This window comes from Peromyscus maniculatus, chromosome 23 (assembly GCF_049852395.1).
Source record: "Peromyscus maniculatus bairdii isolate BWxNUB_F1_BW_parent chromosome 23, HU_Pman_BW_mat_3.1, whole genome shotgun sequence".
NCBI classification, from domain to species: Eukaryota; Metazoa; Chordata; class Mammalia; order Rodentia; family Cricetidae; genus Peromyscus; species Peromyscus maniculatus.
This window is the reverse complement of record NC_134874.1, coordinates 37,243,392-37,260,727: the sequence shown is the minus strand read 5'-3', so window position 1 is coordinate 37,260,727 and position 17,336 is coordinate 37,243,392. Positions and strand designations below refer to the sequence as shown.

At 50.8% G+C, this 17,336-nt stretch overlaps 1 protein-coding gene across 3 annotated transcripts in view; it reads right to left on the bottom strand.

Moving 5' to 3' along the window:
* Smurf1 (SMAD specific E3 ubiquitin protein ligase 1) overlaps positions 1-17,092 on the bottom strand; it is a 95,344-nt gene extending 78,252 nt beyond the window's left edge. For all 3 annotated transcript variants that reach the window (XM_076560718.1, XM_076560714.1, XM_076560715.1), the window contains exon 1: positions 16,578-17,092. In XM_076560718.1, coding sequence (XP_076416833.1) covers positions 16,578-16,632 — 55 coding nt within the window. In that variant the 5' untranslated portion in view covers positions 16,633-17,092. The remainder of the gene's footprint in view (positions 1-16,577) is intronic.
* Positions 17,093-17,336: the final 244 nt, after the last annotated feature.

Sequence of the window (17,336 nt, the reverse complement as noted above, 5' to 3'; positions counted from 1 at the left end):
GGCAGGTGGATCCTTGTGAGTTCCAAGCCAGAGTCACATCGAGAGGCCCTGTCTTGAATGAGTGAATGAACAGACAAACAGATATAGCCAAGGCAGTAAGGATAGATATCCACTGTCTAAACCAGTGGTTCTCAACCTTTCCAATGCTGCAACCCTTTAATACAGTTCTTCATGCTGTGGTGACCCCCAACCATAAAATTATTTTCTTTTTTTAAAATTTTATTTATTTTTATTTTATGTGCATTGGTGTTTTGCCATGGGTGCCAGGTCCTCTAAAGCTGGAGTTACAGACAGCTGTGAGCTGCCACATGGGTGCTGGGAATTGAACTCAGGTCCTTAGGAAGAGCAGTCAGTGCTCTTAACCACTGAGCCATCTCTCCAGCCCCATAAAATTATTTTCATTGCTACTTCATAACTGTAATTTTGCTGTTATGATTTGTGAAGTAAATATCTGTGTTTTCAGATGGTCTTAGGCGACCCCTGTGAAAGGGTTGTTCGACCCCCAAAGGTTGAGAGCCACTGGTCTAAAGATTCAAGATAGTTTTCCCAGGCCCACCAGAGTTCAATGTCAGGCCCACAAGGAAGAAGAGAACTGACTTCTGTACGTCGCCCTCTGACCTCCACATGCACACACAGACACAGACACAGACACACACACCAAGAACATGCCAGGCATCCTGGCTCTCAGCACTTGAGAGTCTGGGTAGCAGAACTGCCACAAGTTCAAGTCCAAATAAACAGAATTAGACCCTGTCAAAAGGAAGGAAGGCTGGACATTCATTCTAGCCTTTTTTTTTTGGGGGGGGGGGTATTTTGAGACAGTCTCGCTATGTAACTGTCCTGGAATCCACTATACAGACCAGGGTGGCCTTGAACTCACAGAGATCCACCTGCCTCTGCCTCCTGAGTGCAGGTATTAAAAGTGTGTGCCACCATTCCCAGCAATTCTAGCATTTGTGTGTGCGTGTGCCACAGCAGATGTGGAGGTCAGAGGGCAACCTGCAGAAATCAGTTCTCTCCTTCATGTAGGCCTGAGACTGAACTCAGGTTATCAGGTGGGGCTATAATAATTTATCTCAAAAAACTGTAATTTTGCATAAAATATAAATTACCTTATTTTATACATGCTAAATTCAGCTTAGAACAATGATCACGTACTGCTGTTCTTTCTCAGAAATGCCATTCTCTCTAAAGAAACAGTATCAAAGAAGCATTCTGCCGTCTGTACCTGAAATCTGGGTCGTCCCAAATAAACTATCACCCCACATGTTATTTTCAGACAGGGTCTCCTATGTTGTCCACAATGGCCTCGAACTCAAGGCTGTCCTGCCTCAGCCATGCAACACCACACCTGGCTTAATCCAGAAACATGCTACAGTCGTGACTCACACAGAGCATTCCTAACCCTCCACAGAGATTCCTGGCACTTCTGCAAATACATGTCTTTGACTTCATTCACACTGCTAAAAAAGCATGCTGCTTCAGACCAGCACTAAATGAAGGCTTCACTGTCCTTACACCCAGTGCACCCAATGCCACTAAGAAGCTAACTACTTCAAGAGCATTTGATCCCAGGGCCCAGCAGTCACAGAGCTGACTGTGGATGTAAAGCTAGAAACCAGCTCCCAGTAGCCACCTTTCTCCGCTTTGGGGTTAAAAGGAAAGGAAACTTTTGTTTGTTTTGAGATGGGGTGATTTCAAACTCCATAAGTAGCCAACAATCTTAAACTTGTGATCCTCCTGCCTCTACCTCCTGAGTGCTGGGATTACAGGCATGCACCACCACACCTGGTTTATGTGGTGCTGGGGATGGATTTCGCACATGCAGGCCAGCACTCTACCAACTGAGCCTCACCCCAGCCCCTAACCGACACCTCCTAGCACAAGCAGAAGAGATGGGCACTGTGAAATGGAGAGGAGCAGGGCCCTCTCAGGCCACCACCGCTACTACTTCGAGATGTTTTGATTAAGTGATCTTCCTACTGAGTCAATTAAGCTAGGTTTTCTGCTGCTTATACCTGTAAGTATCTGCTTTTAAAAACTCATTGTAGAAAAAATCGTACCTTGTAAATGAAACACAGAACAAACCAAACCCGGGCTGAAGAGTGGAGGCAACGTGATTATCAATGGCAAGTCTCTAACCCTACCCAAGAATTTAATGACAAACAGTCAGACTGTGGCCTGATACGGTCACCAAAGTGAGCAGGAGTCGTACGGGACCCTTAGGAGGATGTGAAATGAGGCAATGCCCCGCTGGAGGTGTGCCTGCTTCTCACAGCAGTCAGCAAGGTCCTAGGAGAAGGAGGAGGGAAGTGTCTTTGCTGGAAGAGGCCCCTTCTGTTGCAGAGGCAGGCTGGGAGCTGCGAGGGAAGAAGGGCACAGAATGGACTGAGAGACCCTGACTCAAAATACAAGATGATGGTTCCACCGCATTCAAGATGTTCTCTGGCCTCCACACAAACATGCAAGCACACACACAAGCATGTGCACGCGAGCACACACACACATGTACACACACATGCAAGCACATTCACACTCACAGAATTGGTCTTACAGGATACTTCCTGCCTGAGGCAGCACAGCCATGAGGCCCAGTCAACAAGGAGGCAGGCAAGTGTCTGCATATGCACCGGGCACCACAGGTAGCAGAAAGAGCAGGCCAGGCTTCAGGGAACTTCCGGGGACAGAGCGAGAAAACACAGCTGACGTGAGGGCTCTGCGTGTGACAGATGAACAGACCAGCAAAAGATCCACAAGCAGCCACAGCTGAAGGAGGGAGGGAATGGGGAGCCACAGGCCAGGCAGGGTCTCCCTGGGGTGGTGACCATGAGACTGAGCTCTGAGGGAAAAGAGAAGCCACAGGAAGTGGAGAGGTGAGCACTGGCACTGGAGCCCACCCCCACACCAACCCCCAGAGTAATTCTGGTAAAGTCTCAAAGCTGGAGTCGGCCCGCCACAGTTCAGGAGACCTCTGCAGAGGCTTGATGTTATTCCGAGTGGGAAGCCACGGGAGAGCTTTCAGAAGGAAATGGCACGATCTGAGCCATGCCACAGGAAACAGGTGACTACGATGCCAGGAGGAAGCTGGGTTACGGATCGACAGTTGAAGGAGCTGGGCCATGAAGTTCTGTATCTTAACTGTGATGAGAGTTTATCAAATTTGTATACATGATAAGACTGCTAGACACACACACACACACACACACACACACACACACACACACACACACACCAGGTCTAACTGGGGAAATCTAAACAAGTACCATTGTGACAGAGTACATGGTTGGAGTGTACCTATGGTAACCATCAATCTCCTGATGCTGTAGTCATATATTAAAAATAGAGAAGAGGTTGGGGATTTAGCTCAGTGGTAGGGCACTTGCTTAGCAAGCACAAGGCCCTGGGTTTGTTCCTCAGCTCTGGGAAAAAAAAAAAAAAATATATATATATATATATATATATGGAAGAAAGCTGTCTGGGTGCTTGCCCAGCTTGTGTGAAGCCCTGGGTTCCATTCCTGCAGTAGGTATGGTAGCATATGCCTGTCACCCCCGGCTACACTGTAAGTTTGAGGCCAGACAGCACTACATGAAATCCTGTCTCAAGAGAAAGTGGTTAGGAGGAGATCAACTGAACCCAATGAGGGCCTGGAGAATGGCCCAGTGGGTAAAGGCACTTGCGACCGAGCCGGACAACCCACATGGTGGAACAAGAAAACCATCCCCACAAATTTCCCTCTGCTCTTCACAACCTGTGTGCTGTGCTGTTTACCCAACACAGACACAACACAAATAAAGTCAGAAAGAAAAAAATAAGCCGGCAGGGGTGGCGCACACCTTTAATCCCAGCACTCGGGAAGCAGAGACAGGCGGATCTCCATGAGTTCGAGGCCAGCCTGGTCAACCAAAGCAACCAGAGAAACCCTGTTTTATATATAAAATGAGGGAAGCTGAGGGAAGGGCACACAGGACTGACTTCCCTGCAGTCTGTTCCACTCTCCTGTGAAACTGTCATTACTTAAAAATTAGAACTTTGAAAACAGCAGCTTTCTAAGCTGCTATTTAAGGTTGAGATCGGAGGGGGATTGAAAGTCACAGAGGAACTACCAGATGATGATTCCAAGCCATACCTACCTACCGAAAGGGTTCACTGACAAGAGCGGAGAACACCGGGGATGGCCAGCTGGAACTCTCACAGTGTAATGGGGTGGGGGGTCACCTGGCAGCCCACTCTGAGGAAACGTGTGGCAAGTTTTGTCTCAGCTGAACATATGCTCACTCTACCCCCTATCTAGCAATTCTCCTCCCAACAGAAACTCAGACGCCCATGAAGACACGAGGCACAGGTGTGCCAACTAGAAAGCACCCGGTCACCTACCAACAGGGAAAGAAATGCCTCACTTCGAATACAGCGATGTCACGGAACACTGAGCAGCAGAGGACGGATGAGCCACAGCACACAGTGTGCACAAATCTCACAAACACGATGCTGAACTGAGGAAGCCAGTGGTGAGAAGGCCGAGTGTGAGCCCGTCAATATGGAGCCAGGCTGCTCAGTGACCATCTTGGGGTGAGGGAGCAGAAGCGTCCTAGCATGGGGCGCTGCAGCAAGCAGAACAACCTGCTCCCTCCCTTCCTGCTCCTCTACTTTTTGAATCAATCCCGCCACTTTTTGGACCGTGGATCTCATTGCAATGGTTATTTCCTATTATGTCTGTGTCTGAAAATAATGATTTAAAGGAACAAGTCTCCACACTGTGTGCAAGCAGCATTCTGTTTCTCAACCCAGCCCCAGGTTTCTCCATCGCTGCTCACAATCTGAACTGAATATTCCGTGTACGGGATCTGCAATGGGGGCCATTCAGCAGCTGCCTGCCTTTCAACCCACTACATACCAGAAGCATACACAGAACCAAGACAGACAAAAATGTGTGCCAACGCCACCTGGGGCTCCTGGGAAGGCAAAGCGCGTGTGCTTGCGAACCGCTGGTCTAGATGCTTGCTTGCTGCCCAGCATGTTCAGACTGCAGCACACGACTGGGGAGCTGGCTGGGGACAAGCACGAGGACAGAACCCACCTACACAGGTGGGCAAGAGTGACTGCTGCCTGTAATCCCAGTGCTTGCAAGACCGAGCCAGGGGACCCCAGGGCAAACTAGCTAGCCGATGCTGGTGAGCTCCGGGTTCAGTAAAGGGCTCTGTCACATACATGAAAGTGAAGAACCACTGAGGAAGACCTGAACACACACACATATGTATATGCACATAGACACATGGAAGCACACCATACAAACTAAATAAAAGATACACAAAATACCTACATTCACACACAAACAGACGGGAACTGCTCTGTTCTCTAGGAAGGGGCCAGTTCGACACACAGAAGCCGAGAGCCCAACTCAGGAGACCTCTGCAGGCAGCGCCTACTTGGCACTCTGAAGGCTCGAATGAAAGTCTTCCGTCTGCCTTCCCGGTGTGGGATGCATCATCCTGTGCAGCTGCCCTGGGTGTGACTCAGCTCAGTCATCAGCCTAGGGAGAGTTCCACCTCACACTGACACAGACCAGTGACCAGCCTCAGCAGACCTGCTGAGGAGGGGACAGAGCAACAAGGCAGAGGCCGAACTGGCCAGAATGGGCAAGGCAAACAGCCAGTCTCCTCCAGCTCTACTTTAAACCAGCAGGAACAAGAATGTTTAGAACCTTTTTTTTTTTTTCCTGGACTTTGTTTTGTTTTAAAATGTCTTATTATGTGGCTCAACTAGTCTGAAACTGGTGGTCCTCCTGCCTCTGTTTCCCATGTACTGGGATTACAGAACATACTGCCAGACCAGCTCTAACCCCTGAGTATATATATCTGACACAGTAAGGGTAAGTTACATGGTAGCTGATGGTTTTGGTGACAGAATCTAAATAAAACAGGGAGAGATGTGGGTGTGCAGGCAAGAGATGATCAAACTTCAACTCTGGTGGGGTGTGGGTCAGTGGTGGAGCACCTGCCTAGAATCCCCCAGTGAGGGGCTGGGGTGTGGCTCAGTGGTAGAGCACCTGCCTAGAATCCTCCAGTGAGGGGCTGGGGTGTGGTTCAGTGGTAGAGCCCCTGCCTAGAATCCCCCAGTGAGGGGCTGGGGTGTGGTTCAGTGGTACAGCACCTGCCTAGAATTCCCCCAGTGAGGGGCTGGGGTGTGGCTCAGTGGTAGATCCCCTGCCTGGGAATCCCCCAGTGAGAAGCTGAGGGTAGAATGTTTGTCTAGTATATATAAGACTCTAGGTTGGAAACTTAACACAAAATAAACAAACAGACAAATAAATAAATACCCTTCAAGACATGTTTAGCTTAAGACATCTAGCAGGAGTCACATGTGATTGCACACACCTGTACTCTAAGCACTCCAAAAGAGGATTTTAAGTTCAAGGCCAGCCTAGGCTACATAGTAAAACTCTGTCTAAAACCAACCAACCAACCAAACAGAATAACTTCAACATCAAATTTCTAATCTTGTGTAACTACAGGGAGGGGAAAAAAGCCTTTTAACCAAAACAAAGACTGTTTCAATTTCTAAGTACGGGGCTGGCAAGACAGCTCAGCCAATAAAGGTGCCTGCCACCCAACCTGACAGTGTGAGCTCAATCTCCAGAACACACACGGTGGGAATCCAGAACTGACACCCCCAAGCTGCCCTCGGGCCTCCACAGACATGCCTGTGTGCACATGCACACATAAACACACAAATATGAATAAATGCAATACATTTCTAAATGCAAGTTATATTCTCTAGGACCCAAGAAGAGTTACACTGATGTCCTAATTAAATGTGGCCCTTTTTCTAGACGTGACCACTGCTTACTGTGAGCAGAGCAGCATGCTGCAGGTGAGCGTGTCCCCCATGTCTGCACCTTCCAGGAGGCAGCTCTTCACTTAGGATGGGAAAACATCCTTTTTTCTCTGGGGTACAATGCGTTTCCAGAGAATAAAATAAATCACATGCTATTTTTTACCCTAGAAATAAAAGTGCACACAGAAAAGAGCTCTCAGTAAGGCAGGCCTCATTCCTGCTCCAGTGTGGGCTGTCTACAGCTCTCTGGAAACTACGAGACACTGTGAAGTGCTGCACAGACCTGAGGCTGGAGTAGCACCAGCAAGTGACCTGCAATCTGTAACGGGCCGTAACAGATACAGATGTACAACTGAGTGCCACTTTGGATTTTATCCCTAAGATCTAAGAAGTAAAAACAAGTTCAGATGCTCTGTGGGAGCTGCCACTTTCTCTGCTCTTATGGAGTCAGATATTAAAATATCCTTAGGCACTTCAAAAATTCAAATAAACAAAACTTCCTGGCCAGCAAGACAGTGCAATAATAGATAAAGACACCTGCTGTCAAGCCTAAGACTCTAAGTTCAAAGCCCAGGCCCCACATGTGGAAGGAGCGGAACTGACTCCCAAAGTTGTTCTCTGACCTCCTCCACATGTGTATCTCCCCACACACATTAAATAAACGTGAAACAAACAAACTCAAGTTCAGTGCCACCATGCACTAATTTATAAATGCCATTTAGCATGTCACACCTTTCACCTCAGGTGGGAATGCAGAGTATTTCACAAACGTAAGTCAGAGATGTCCCTGAATAAATGAATGGTGCAAACCAAGAGAAGAATTCGGAATTAAGATCCCAGGTCCTCAAACTGCTCAGGAGCTACACAAGCTGGGGCTGAGTCTGGAGCGAACTGAGAGGTACGTTAGCAAGCCAGACCAGAGGGAGGATGCCTCAGCATCAGAATAAACATTCAAAACGAGAATCTTCTCCCAAGCAAAAGACCAGTGCTCCAAGCCCCCTGTTCTATACTCCTTGGCGACGAAACATCCCACAATATGGGCATATGCTGGGATGCTACTGTAGTCTTTAAAATACTTTCGGGCCTGGCACAGTGGCGCACACCTTTAATCCCAGCACTAGGAAGGCAGAGGCTGGGAGAGCTCCATGAGTTTGAGGCCAGCCTGGTCTACATAGTGAGTTCCAGGCCAGCCTGGGCTACACAGTGAGACCCTGTCTCAAAGAAGAAAAAGAAGGGGAAGGCTGTGGAGGAGGAAGGAAGAGAAAGGAGGGGAAGAGGATAGAGGAGGAAGATGAGGAAGAAGGAAATGGAAGACAAAGTTAGAAAACAGGCTTGAGAACTATAAAGCAGAGTATCTTGTCATGGGTCGGAAATCCACCTCCCTTCTCTTTCCTGTGGTCTGTCCATCCATGTTCCCCACCACCCCGTTCTTGCCCCTTTCCAGACTGACTTCTGAAAGCACTTCACACACTGAGAAAACCACACTTTATACCATAGAGAAACTGTCCACCCAGCACTAACATTCTTCGCTGCTTACTACTGATTTTTAGATGCTCTTTTGGATTTTTATAAAACATAAAGCCATCATGCTTATAAAATCCCAGCAGCAGGAGGTAGAGGTGGAGGCAGGATGACCAAGAGTTCAAAGTCATCCTCGCTACAGAAAACCCTGTCTCCAAACACAACGCCGCACTCAATCACGCCCATATCCACCACTGAATTAGTATTCCTGGTCACGTGTCCAAGACTTCACTACTAAACATGATGCTAGGGGCTGGGGCAATGGCTCAGTGAGTAAGAGAACTTGATGTGCAAGCATGAGAACCCAGGCCACACATAAGCAGCTAGGCATGGCCACACAAGCGCCTGTAACCGCAGGGCTGTGGAGGGAGGGGACAGGAGGACCAATGGTATTTGCAAGCCACCAGCCAAGCTCCTGGCCCAATGAGGAGACCTTGTCTCAAGAGAGTAAGGTGGACAGTGACAGAACACATGTCCTCCCCGGGCATGCATCGCGTGCGTGAGCAAGCACACACACATACACACACTCATTTGGGCTCATTAGCACTACTGTGCCAGCAAATTTTCTCAATACTCAGGAAACAATTCAAGTGCTTGTTTCTGAGAATTATTTTCCATGTTTACCAATCACTTCCATAGCTGTCTTCAGTCTCAAAGTACAGCATTACCATTAGCATCTACTTCAGTGGTTCTCAACCTATGGGTCACAACCCCTTTGAGGTCAACGGACCTTTTCACTGGGATCACCTAAAACCATCAAGAAACACAGATATTTACATTAGGGTTCATAACAGTAGTAAATTTACAGTTATGAAGTAGCAATGAAAATAATTTTATGGCTGGGGGTCACCACAATATGAGGAGCTGTATTAAAGGGCCACAGCATTAGGAAAGTTGAGAACTGCTGCTCTATTTGGTTACGTAGGTGTAAGAAATAACAGCCAGCTAACGATGCTGCTTGGTGGTGCACAGCACCTGCCTAGAGTGGCCAAGGGCCTGGGTCCAACCTCCAGCACCACAGAAAGAAGTGCAAGAGAGCCAGGAGCATAGCTCATCTGGTAGCGGGCCTGCCTAGCATTCCCGAAGCCCTGGGTTTGCTGTCCAGCTCTGCGCAGATCACAATGGCAGCACTCGCCTGCAGTCAAGGCATTCAGGAAATGAAGGGAGAAACACTGCGAGTTTACAGCCATTCTCAGCTGCACAAAGAGTTTGGTGTCAGTTACGGAACTCTTTCCCTGCAGAGACAAAACGAACATCTATCCCCCACTCCTGAGAGAACCTACGACAAAGCAAAGTTTGAGTCCACCAAAGTCCGACGTGGGGAATCAATGAATTTATTGGACTTACAGAGCATGGGTGAGGGGTTACTTACGGGAGAATAGGTGACCCAAAGCAGCCACCACCCGGTCTCACCCCAGAAGGGACAAGGCACAAAGCTCCCGCCTTCCATTCGCCCTCTACACACTACACACTCTAGCCCCTCCCCAGACAAAGCCACAGGCAATAAGGACAAAATTACCAACAGCAAGCCACAAGTGCAGGAGGGAATGGTTGAGATCGGGTGAAGTTCCAGTGACCCTCCCCACACCCCTCTAGTGAGAGAAGGTCACCAGGCCAGGCCTGGTGGGTCTCTGGCTGCTCTGATGTGCCTGAAGGATATTGCTCTACCATACTGGCCTCCGTGAGACAGAAGAGAGGGAGGAAAGAAAGGGAGAGGGGGAGCAATGATATAACAGCCACCTACGCCCAGTGTTTACATCACACTACTTTAATAACATAAATAAATCATAACTATTCACTGAAATATTTAACCCACTATGGCCGGGCTTTGAGTGGTGTGAAAGGGGAGACATCTCCGTTCCAGATATGAGACCGCGGTCCTGAGAAGATGCTGATTCTACACGCCTCCCTTCTGCACCTAGGTACTTCTGGGAAAAGGGACTGAAACTGGAGCCAGAGACTACAGCACCAGAGGTACCAGTGCCTCCAGGGACTGTCCGCAGAGAGCACGGGCTGCCAGCTCTGACCAAAGCGGCCCTGGGTTCCATTCGCCCCTAAAGACAGAATCCAAGAACGGGAGCTTAAGACATCTGAACTACACCAGCCAGCAGCCTGGGTTCCTGCTTGGCGACACTTGATGCGGACATTCCTCAGCCAATTAGAATTCCTTTCAGCAGCAATGGGGGTGCCTGCAGCTAGAACTGCAGATGGGCTGTAGCCCCAACAGTCCACACTTAAGCCTTATTTTAAAACAATAAAGGGTCCCCACCCACCCCACCGCTGTTAACCCGGAAACGTAGAAATATTTCACTTTGTTTAAATATCTAAATGAATTAGGTCTGGTCTGGAGACGCAACAGTAATTCTAACATTTGAGAAACAAGACACCCGATCTAAGGGGCTGTGTTGTTTGTCTTTTGGGGTACTTCCTTCAGGCTCCCCTTTGACTAGAGTGACCTTAGGGACTCCAGTGAAGGAGAGAGCGCGCTGGGCTACAAGCAAGTGCACACTGTGGCCTTCTCTAAATAAAGTTCACCCACAAAACCTCTAACCAGCCAGTGTGTAAACGGCTTCGTGGAGAAAACAGATTTTTTTTTTAATTCTACATTTGTTTCAAAGAATTTAACTTTCAACACTGTTTTGAAATTACGAAGAATTTGACCCATGAAAGAATCCTGAAAGCTAGGTTTTCTCAGCCAGAAAACCGAGAGCATTGTGAGGACAGATTTATTTTGCTGGGGTGTAGGCTGAGCCATAATATGGCCATTTTAATTTTTAACCAGTGTCCCAAGTGCGTTGCACAAGTCAGCCTAGTTAACTGACCCTTGTGCTAATGCTGAAACAGTACAGTGGTCATAGTGTCCTTTCCTTTTCAGTCCTTGAGAAAAGACTGACAAGTAACAGCTTCTGTGGCTTCACTGAGCTCAGACGGTGAAAATCATGCAAGAGAAGGAAAATGCCAATGATGGCTGCAAAACAGGGAGCACTGATATGTCTGTTTGTCTGTCTGTCTGACTCCTCTTCCCCAACACACGCACGCACGCACGCACGCACGCACACATGAACGCACGCACACACCCACACAATAATTTAAAAATTCTATCTTAGGGCCCCCGCTATCCCAGTGTTGGGCCCCAGGAGGGGATCGGGGAACAGAGACATCCTTGGCTGGCCAGTAAGTCCAGAGGAATCAGAAGCTCCAGGTTCAGTGAGAGGCCCAGTCTCAAAAAATAAAGTGGAGACTGACTGAAGGAAATACCAGACCTCTGACCTCCACACATACATATGCACACACACACATGAACTCACCCACCTAAGGGCAAAAAATCTATTTTGATGTGAATTCACAATTACTTTAAAATACAGATAGGAGCCAGGCAGTAGTGGCTCACACCTTGAATCCCAGCACTCAGGAGGCAGAGGCAGGCTGATCCCTGTGGGTCTGAGGCCAGCCTGGTCTACAGAGTGAGATCCAGGACAGACAGGGCTGCAACACAGAGAAACCCTGTCTCAAAAAACCAAAAAAAAAAAAAAAAAAAGGAAGGAAGGAAGGAAGAAAGAAGGAAAATACAGATAGGAATAAAGTATATGAAAGTATATCCTGTGTACACAACTTTTCCTGTACCTAAAGTTTACCTTCCGAAAGTTGAGGAGGACCCTAAGGAAAGTGTACTTGAAGTGAGGAGATGGCGGCTATAAGCTATCACATGGTCTCTCAAGCTAGCAGACATCACTCATCATTTTACAGTGGTCAAAATAATTTTACCATGTTACTCCTGGTCTTGGACTCTCTCTCTGCTGGAGCAAACTGACAGTCAGCACTCCTGACGGCTCCCTTCGTCTTTTTAAGATCCACCGTATCAATCAGGCCGCCAAACCGTAAGCACTAGCGACTGTGACTACAGCTACTTCACTCCAACTTGCACCATTCGAATGGAGAGACGCTGGCGGGGCCTTGCCGCACACCTATGTCAACGTGAAAAATGGTCTCACGTGTCCAGACACAGCAAGCCAGACCAATTTCCTCCCTCTAATTGCAGTTATAATTTCTCTTCATGGGACACAGTCCTGGCTCTAAAAGGCAAGAAAATACAAGGAGGTCCAGGTGAGTTCAGGGTATAAAAGCCGGATTGGAAAGGTAGTAGTTCAGTGGTTAAGGGCAGAGGCTCCAAGTTCAATTCCTACCACCCCCATTGCGGCTGGCAACTGTTAACTCCAGGCCCAGAGGACTCGATACCCACTTCTGACCTTCCAGGGCTCCAGGCACGCTATGGTGCACATCCACACATGCAAGCAAAACCCTTGAACACATGAAATTACTAAATCTAAAAAGGAAAAACAGTTTTAAAGGGATAAAAACAGGCACAAAAAGGCTGAGACAAAGCACAGTCTTTAAAGAGCAGCATGAAACCTCGGAGTCCAGTCTCCATTTGTCTGAAGTACCGGGGTTCATTTGCGGACCCAAGTATCCTAAGCAAGCACTTAGGATTCATGTGTGGACCCAAGTGTCCTGAGCAAGTACTAGGGTTCTTTGTGGACCTCACAGGAACACAAGTCTTACAACTCCCACTGATTTAGAAATCCAAATTTCCAAAAGGGTTGCATTCTCTAGAGAACTCTAAGATGTCTACAAGATAGTGCTCAGTAATAAGACTACTAGATTTTGCACATATTGATGCCCCTAAACCTCATGAAACAGTTACTACTAAATAACACAAAGATACTCACTAAAATTATATTAACTTTAACACAGAAACTTGAAATTCTTTTCTACTTTAAAGAGCAGCTTTCCAAAGCATTCTGATGTATTACCCAACAATTTAAGGGGGGGGGGGGTCCCAGGGGAAAAAAAAGAAAGCACAAATGTGATCAATGCACCAAATTAAGTCTTGACACACATCAAACAGAAGTGCTACCCTTCAACACAAACCTCTGCATCTCAGGGCTGAGAACAGAAAGCCTGCACACAGGCCAAGAGCCATGTGAAGTACATGGGTAACCACACTGATGGATCGTGTAGGAGATCAAAGATGTTTATAATAAACAGGGCTGAAGTCTCATCAAAAAGAGGGAATGGAGACCCTGACCGGTAATTAATTGGCTGCACGTCATGAACTGCTAGTCTGACTGATTCAAGTGCCCTAATCTGACAGGCTCTGTTCCCCAAAGCCAACTGCAGAGCCCAAAGTTCTCAAGGCTCGTTAGCCACTCCAGTGTCTGCACTGTTCGATGCTGTGTGGTGTTCACTGCAAGGTGACACAGCCCTCCTTTTTATTCTATGTGTTCGGGCTTGGGTGTGCAGGTACACCCACACACGTGTGCATGCAGGCCAGAGGTCAACCTCGGGCGCCATTCCTCAGGAGCCTCCGACTTGTTTTTTGGGACAGGGTGTCTCACCAGGACCTGGGGCCACATTCGATTTCTAGGTGGGTGCTGGGATCCAGCTTAAGTCCCCATGCTTGCTGGACAAGCCCTTTCCTGACTGAGCCGTCTCCCCGGTCCCAAGAGCTCTCATTTTAAAAAGTCATTTTCCCCCCAATATAAATACTAAGTAAGTGCTGAAACTCCGTCACAGGATTTAACTTTAGAGAGATTGCTACCCAACCATTCTCACTTCCTGTGACAGCAGAGAGATGAAGGCAAAGCCTACCTCATCATCAATAAATGGCTGGATCTGAGCTTTTCACACAACTGTCATCCCACATCGCCACCAACCCTCCATCCCAGGAGCACACTCACCGCGGCTCTCAGACCATTGATTAATAATACCCGTCCCCTGGTCCATCCCCATCAAAGGCCACCTAAGAACTTCCCAAGTCTTCCCGAGTCTTCAATGCTAAGACCAGCCCAGGAAGCCTCCCTTGACCAGCTGTCTAGGAACTGTTAACAGACACCTGACACAACCACGGTCATTAGGATCTCTAAGCCACTGATCTCATTTCTACTAAAACTCCCCAAGCCAGTCACTTTAACAGACGACCAAAACCAGCGTGGATTATCACTAAAACCGAGCCCAGTGCCATGAGCAAACGTTCACAAGGATGACTGGCAAAGACAACTTTCTAAAAGTAACGGCCAACACAGGGACGTAGACGGCATCCACCGTGAGAGTGCCCTCCAGTCACCTGCTGCTTGTTCAGGGGCAACGATGTCCAACAAGACCCAGGGTCTGGGTTCTACTTCAAAACATTATCTGACCTGACACCTCCAGAGAAAAATATCCATCTTTTCTTAAGCAGAACACTCAACAGCTACAAACTTTCCAAGAATTTCCACCGTTGGGGGAGGACACCACCATGGTCACAGACCTTACCCAAAGGCTCAGTCCGACCACACTGCCTGAGAACAGAAAAATCCAGGGAAATCCCTGTAAGGCCTCAGACTTAACGCTGTATTTCCTCTTCTGAGCTGGAAAGCCCCAAAGCAGGCCCTATGCCAGCCCTGCCATCCAGCCTTAGGGATGGATTCAAACTGCTACTGTCTGCGGGGAAAGGAGAGGGAGAAGGGACGAGGAGGCCAAGGGCAGTCAGTGGTCCAGACTCTGGACCAGGGTCAGCTACGACGGCGAGCTCGCCTCTCCCTGTATACAACTATCCTGTTGCTGTCAGACCCACAGCAAGCTTGGCGCTCACCCTTGAAGGTGCACCTGGGAACCCCAACATTCCTCTGAAGACTCAGAGTGCACAAGGAGGCACAGCTGGAGCGGGGTGGGGGACAGCGGGGTGGAGGGGTGGATCCCGCCACAACAGGGACTCAAGGATGTGGCATTGAGGGGGATGGTGGTGAAGGCATTGCAGAGGAGGTAGGAACCGAAGACTCGGACTCTGGAGTACTAAGTGGCCAGGCCTCAGGGAGAACGGAAGTGGACTAGACTGGAGAGGTCTGGACCACTGAGGAGGTGGGGGAAGTGAGAACAAGGCTGGGAGACAGACGTTTGGTCCCAGACAGGCTTGAGGAATTTGCGACTGAAGGGTGGAGGCTGTAAGACAGAAGCGAGGGGGCGGGACTGAAAGATAAGCGAGGGCGGGATCAGGCAGAGATGAGGGGCGGGGCTTGGGGGCAGCGGAGGGGGCGGGGCCAAGAGGGGAGAAGGAAGCGAGAAAGAAGATGGAGATGGGGAGGGGGTGAAGCCGGCCAGAAGGGCGTGATTCTGAGGGTACGAGGAGGGAGAAGTGAGAAGGCAAAGGACAAGTCAGGGCAGAGAGTGGGGAGGGAAGAAGGGAGGCGAAGTAATGAGAAGCTACAGGGGAAAAGAGCAGACAGGTGGGAGGGTAGTGAGGGACTGGGGGGGGGCGGCAGGTAGGAGGACGGTGAGGGAAAAGATGGATGATGAAAATGTGAGGTGAGGGTGGAAAGAGCAAAAGGAGGTGCAGCGAGGGGGCGGGACCTACATGGAGTTGAACGTAGGTGTGGGGCTGAGGGAGGTAGGCACAAGGCCTGGAGAAGAGCAGGGAGGGGGGCAGGTGGGGGGCAGAGGGTGCCGGGGGCGGGGTCTCGGGTGGGGGACCCCGAGGGACGGGACCTCTATGCACGAGGATAGGTGTAGGGCAGAAAGGAGAGCTAGGGGACCTAGGGGGCGGGGCCTGATGCAGAGGGGTGAGGACAGGGGCAGAGGCAGGCAGCAGGGGGCGGGGCCCACATGCAACGGACTGGGCGGAGTGAGGGGGAGGGGCCTGATGAAGAGGGAGGAGCCAGAGGCGGGACCTAGAGGATCAGTGAGGTGGGGGGGGGGGGAGGTGAGTGGCCCCTGACAGCAAGATGAACAGCAGAAAAAGCCAAAGCCAGGCTTCCTAGGCCTGCAGAGCAAGCCGGAGGGGGCGGGGAAACATGCAGAGGGAGGAGCCAGAGGGCGGGGCGCCAAGGCTACAAAGTAAAGGGGGTGGAGCCTGTGCGGGGGAGGGGGTGGGAGCCCGCAGAACAGTCGAGGGCTGAGCCTGGCTAGGGAAGGGGGAGGGTCAGAGGAATCGGGGGGCGGGGCTGGATGCAGAGAGGGCGGGGCTGCCGCAGCAGGGGCGGGGCCTGATGCAGAGGGAGGGGACTGGGCGGCGGGGGCGGCGCCTGCAGAGCAGCCGGGGGGCGGGGCCGGGAGAGCGAGCGAGGGGCGCACGCCGTGGGGGGTGCGGCGGTCCCGGGACAACGGCCGGTGCAGGGGGGGCGGGGTGGAGTGCGCGGGGTCCCTGGGACTGCCTGGGGGCGCGAGGGCCGCGGCCCTGTCGTGCCTACCTGTCAGACGGATCTTGATGCTGGAGCCGTTCCTACGCGTCCCGGGGTTCGACATCTCCCGCCAGCGGCCGGCCGGCCTCGGATCCAGTGCCGCCGCCCCCCAGCCCGGCCCGGCCCGGCCCCGCCGCCGCCTCCTCAAGGTTACGGCCACGGGCTGGGCGCCGGGGTCCGAGCCGGGACGCCGAGTGAGCGGCGCAGGCGTCGGGACGGGGGCCGCGGGCTGGAGCCGCAGGACCGAGCGCTCGGCTGCGCCGCCGCCCGGAGCCGCCCCTGGCCGGCCCAGCACGGAGCCGCCGCGCTCGCAGCCGGACGCCCGCCGCCCTCGCTGCTTCCGCCGCCGCCTCCCGAGCTGCGCGCGCGCCCGCTGCCGTGCCGGCCCGGCCCTGCGCGGCCCCGCGCTTGCGTGCGTGCGCGCGCCCGAGGAGCACGGCGCTACGCCGGCCGTGCTCGTCCTGAGCGAGCACGCGAGGGTTTTAAGGAGCTGCAAGGCTTCTGCAGCCGGTGGGGATCCTTGAAACAGACATTCCGCGCCCCCCTACATTCCCCCCACATCCCCCCACCCACCCACCCACACACGCGCGGAACGAACTGATTTGCTTGTGCAACGACTCGGGGAATCGAATTATTTTTCCAGTGTCGGACTTTTCAAGGCTCCTGATGGACGCCAGAGGGTTGCGTGAAACCCCAAGCACCTTGCGCGCCTGCGCCCATGGGCACGCGGTATGATTTTTGAGGAAATAGCGTTTAGATCCTACAAGT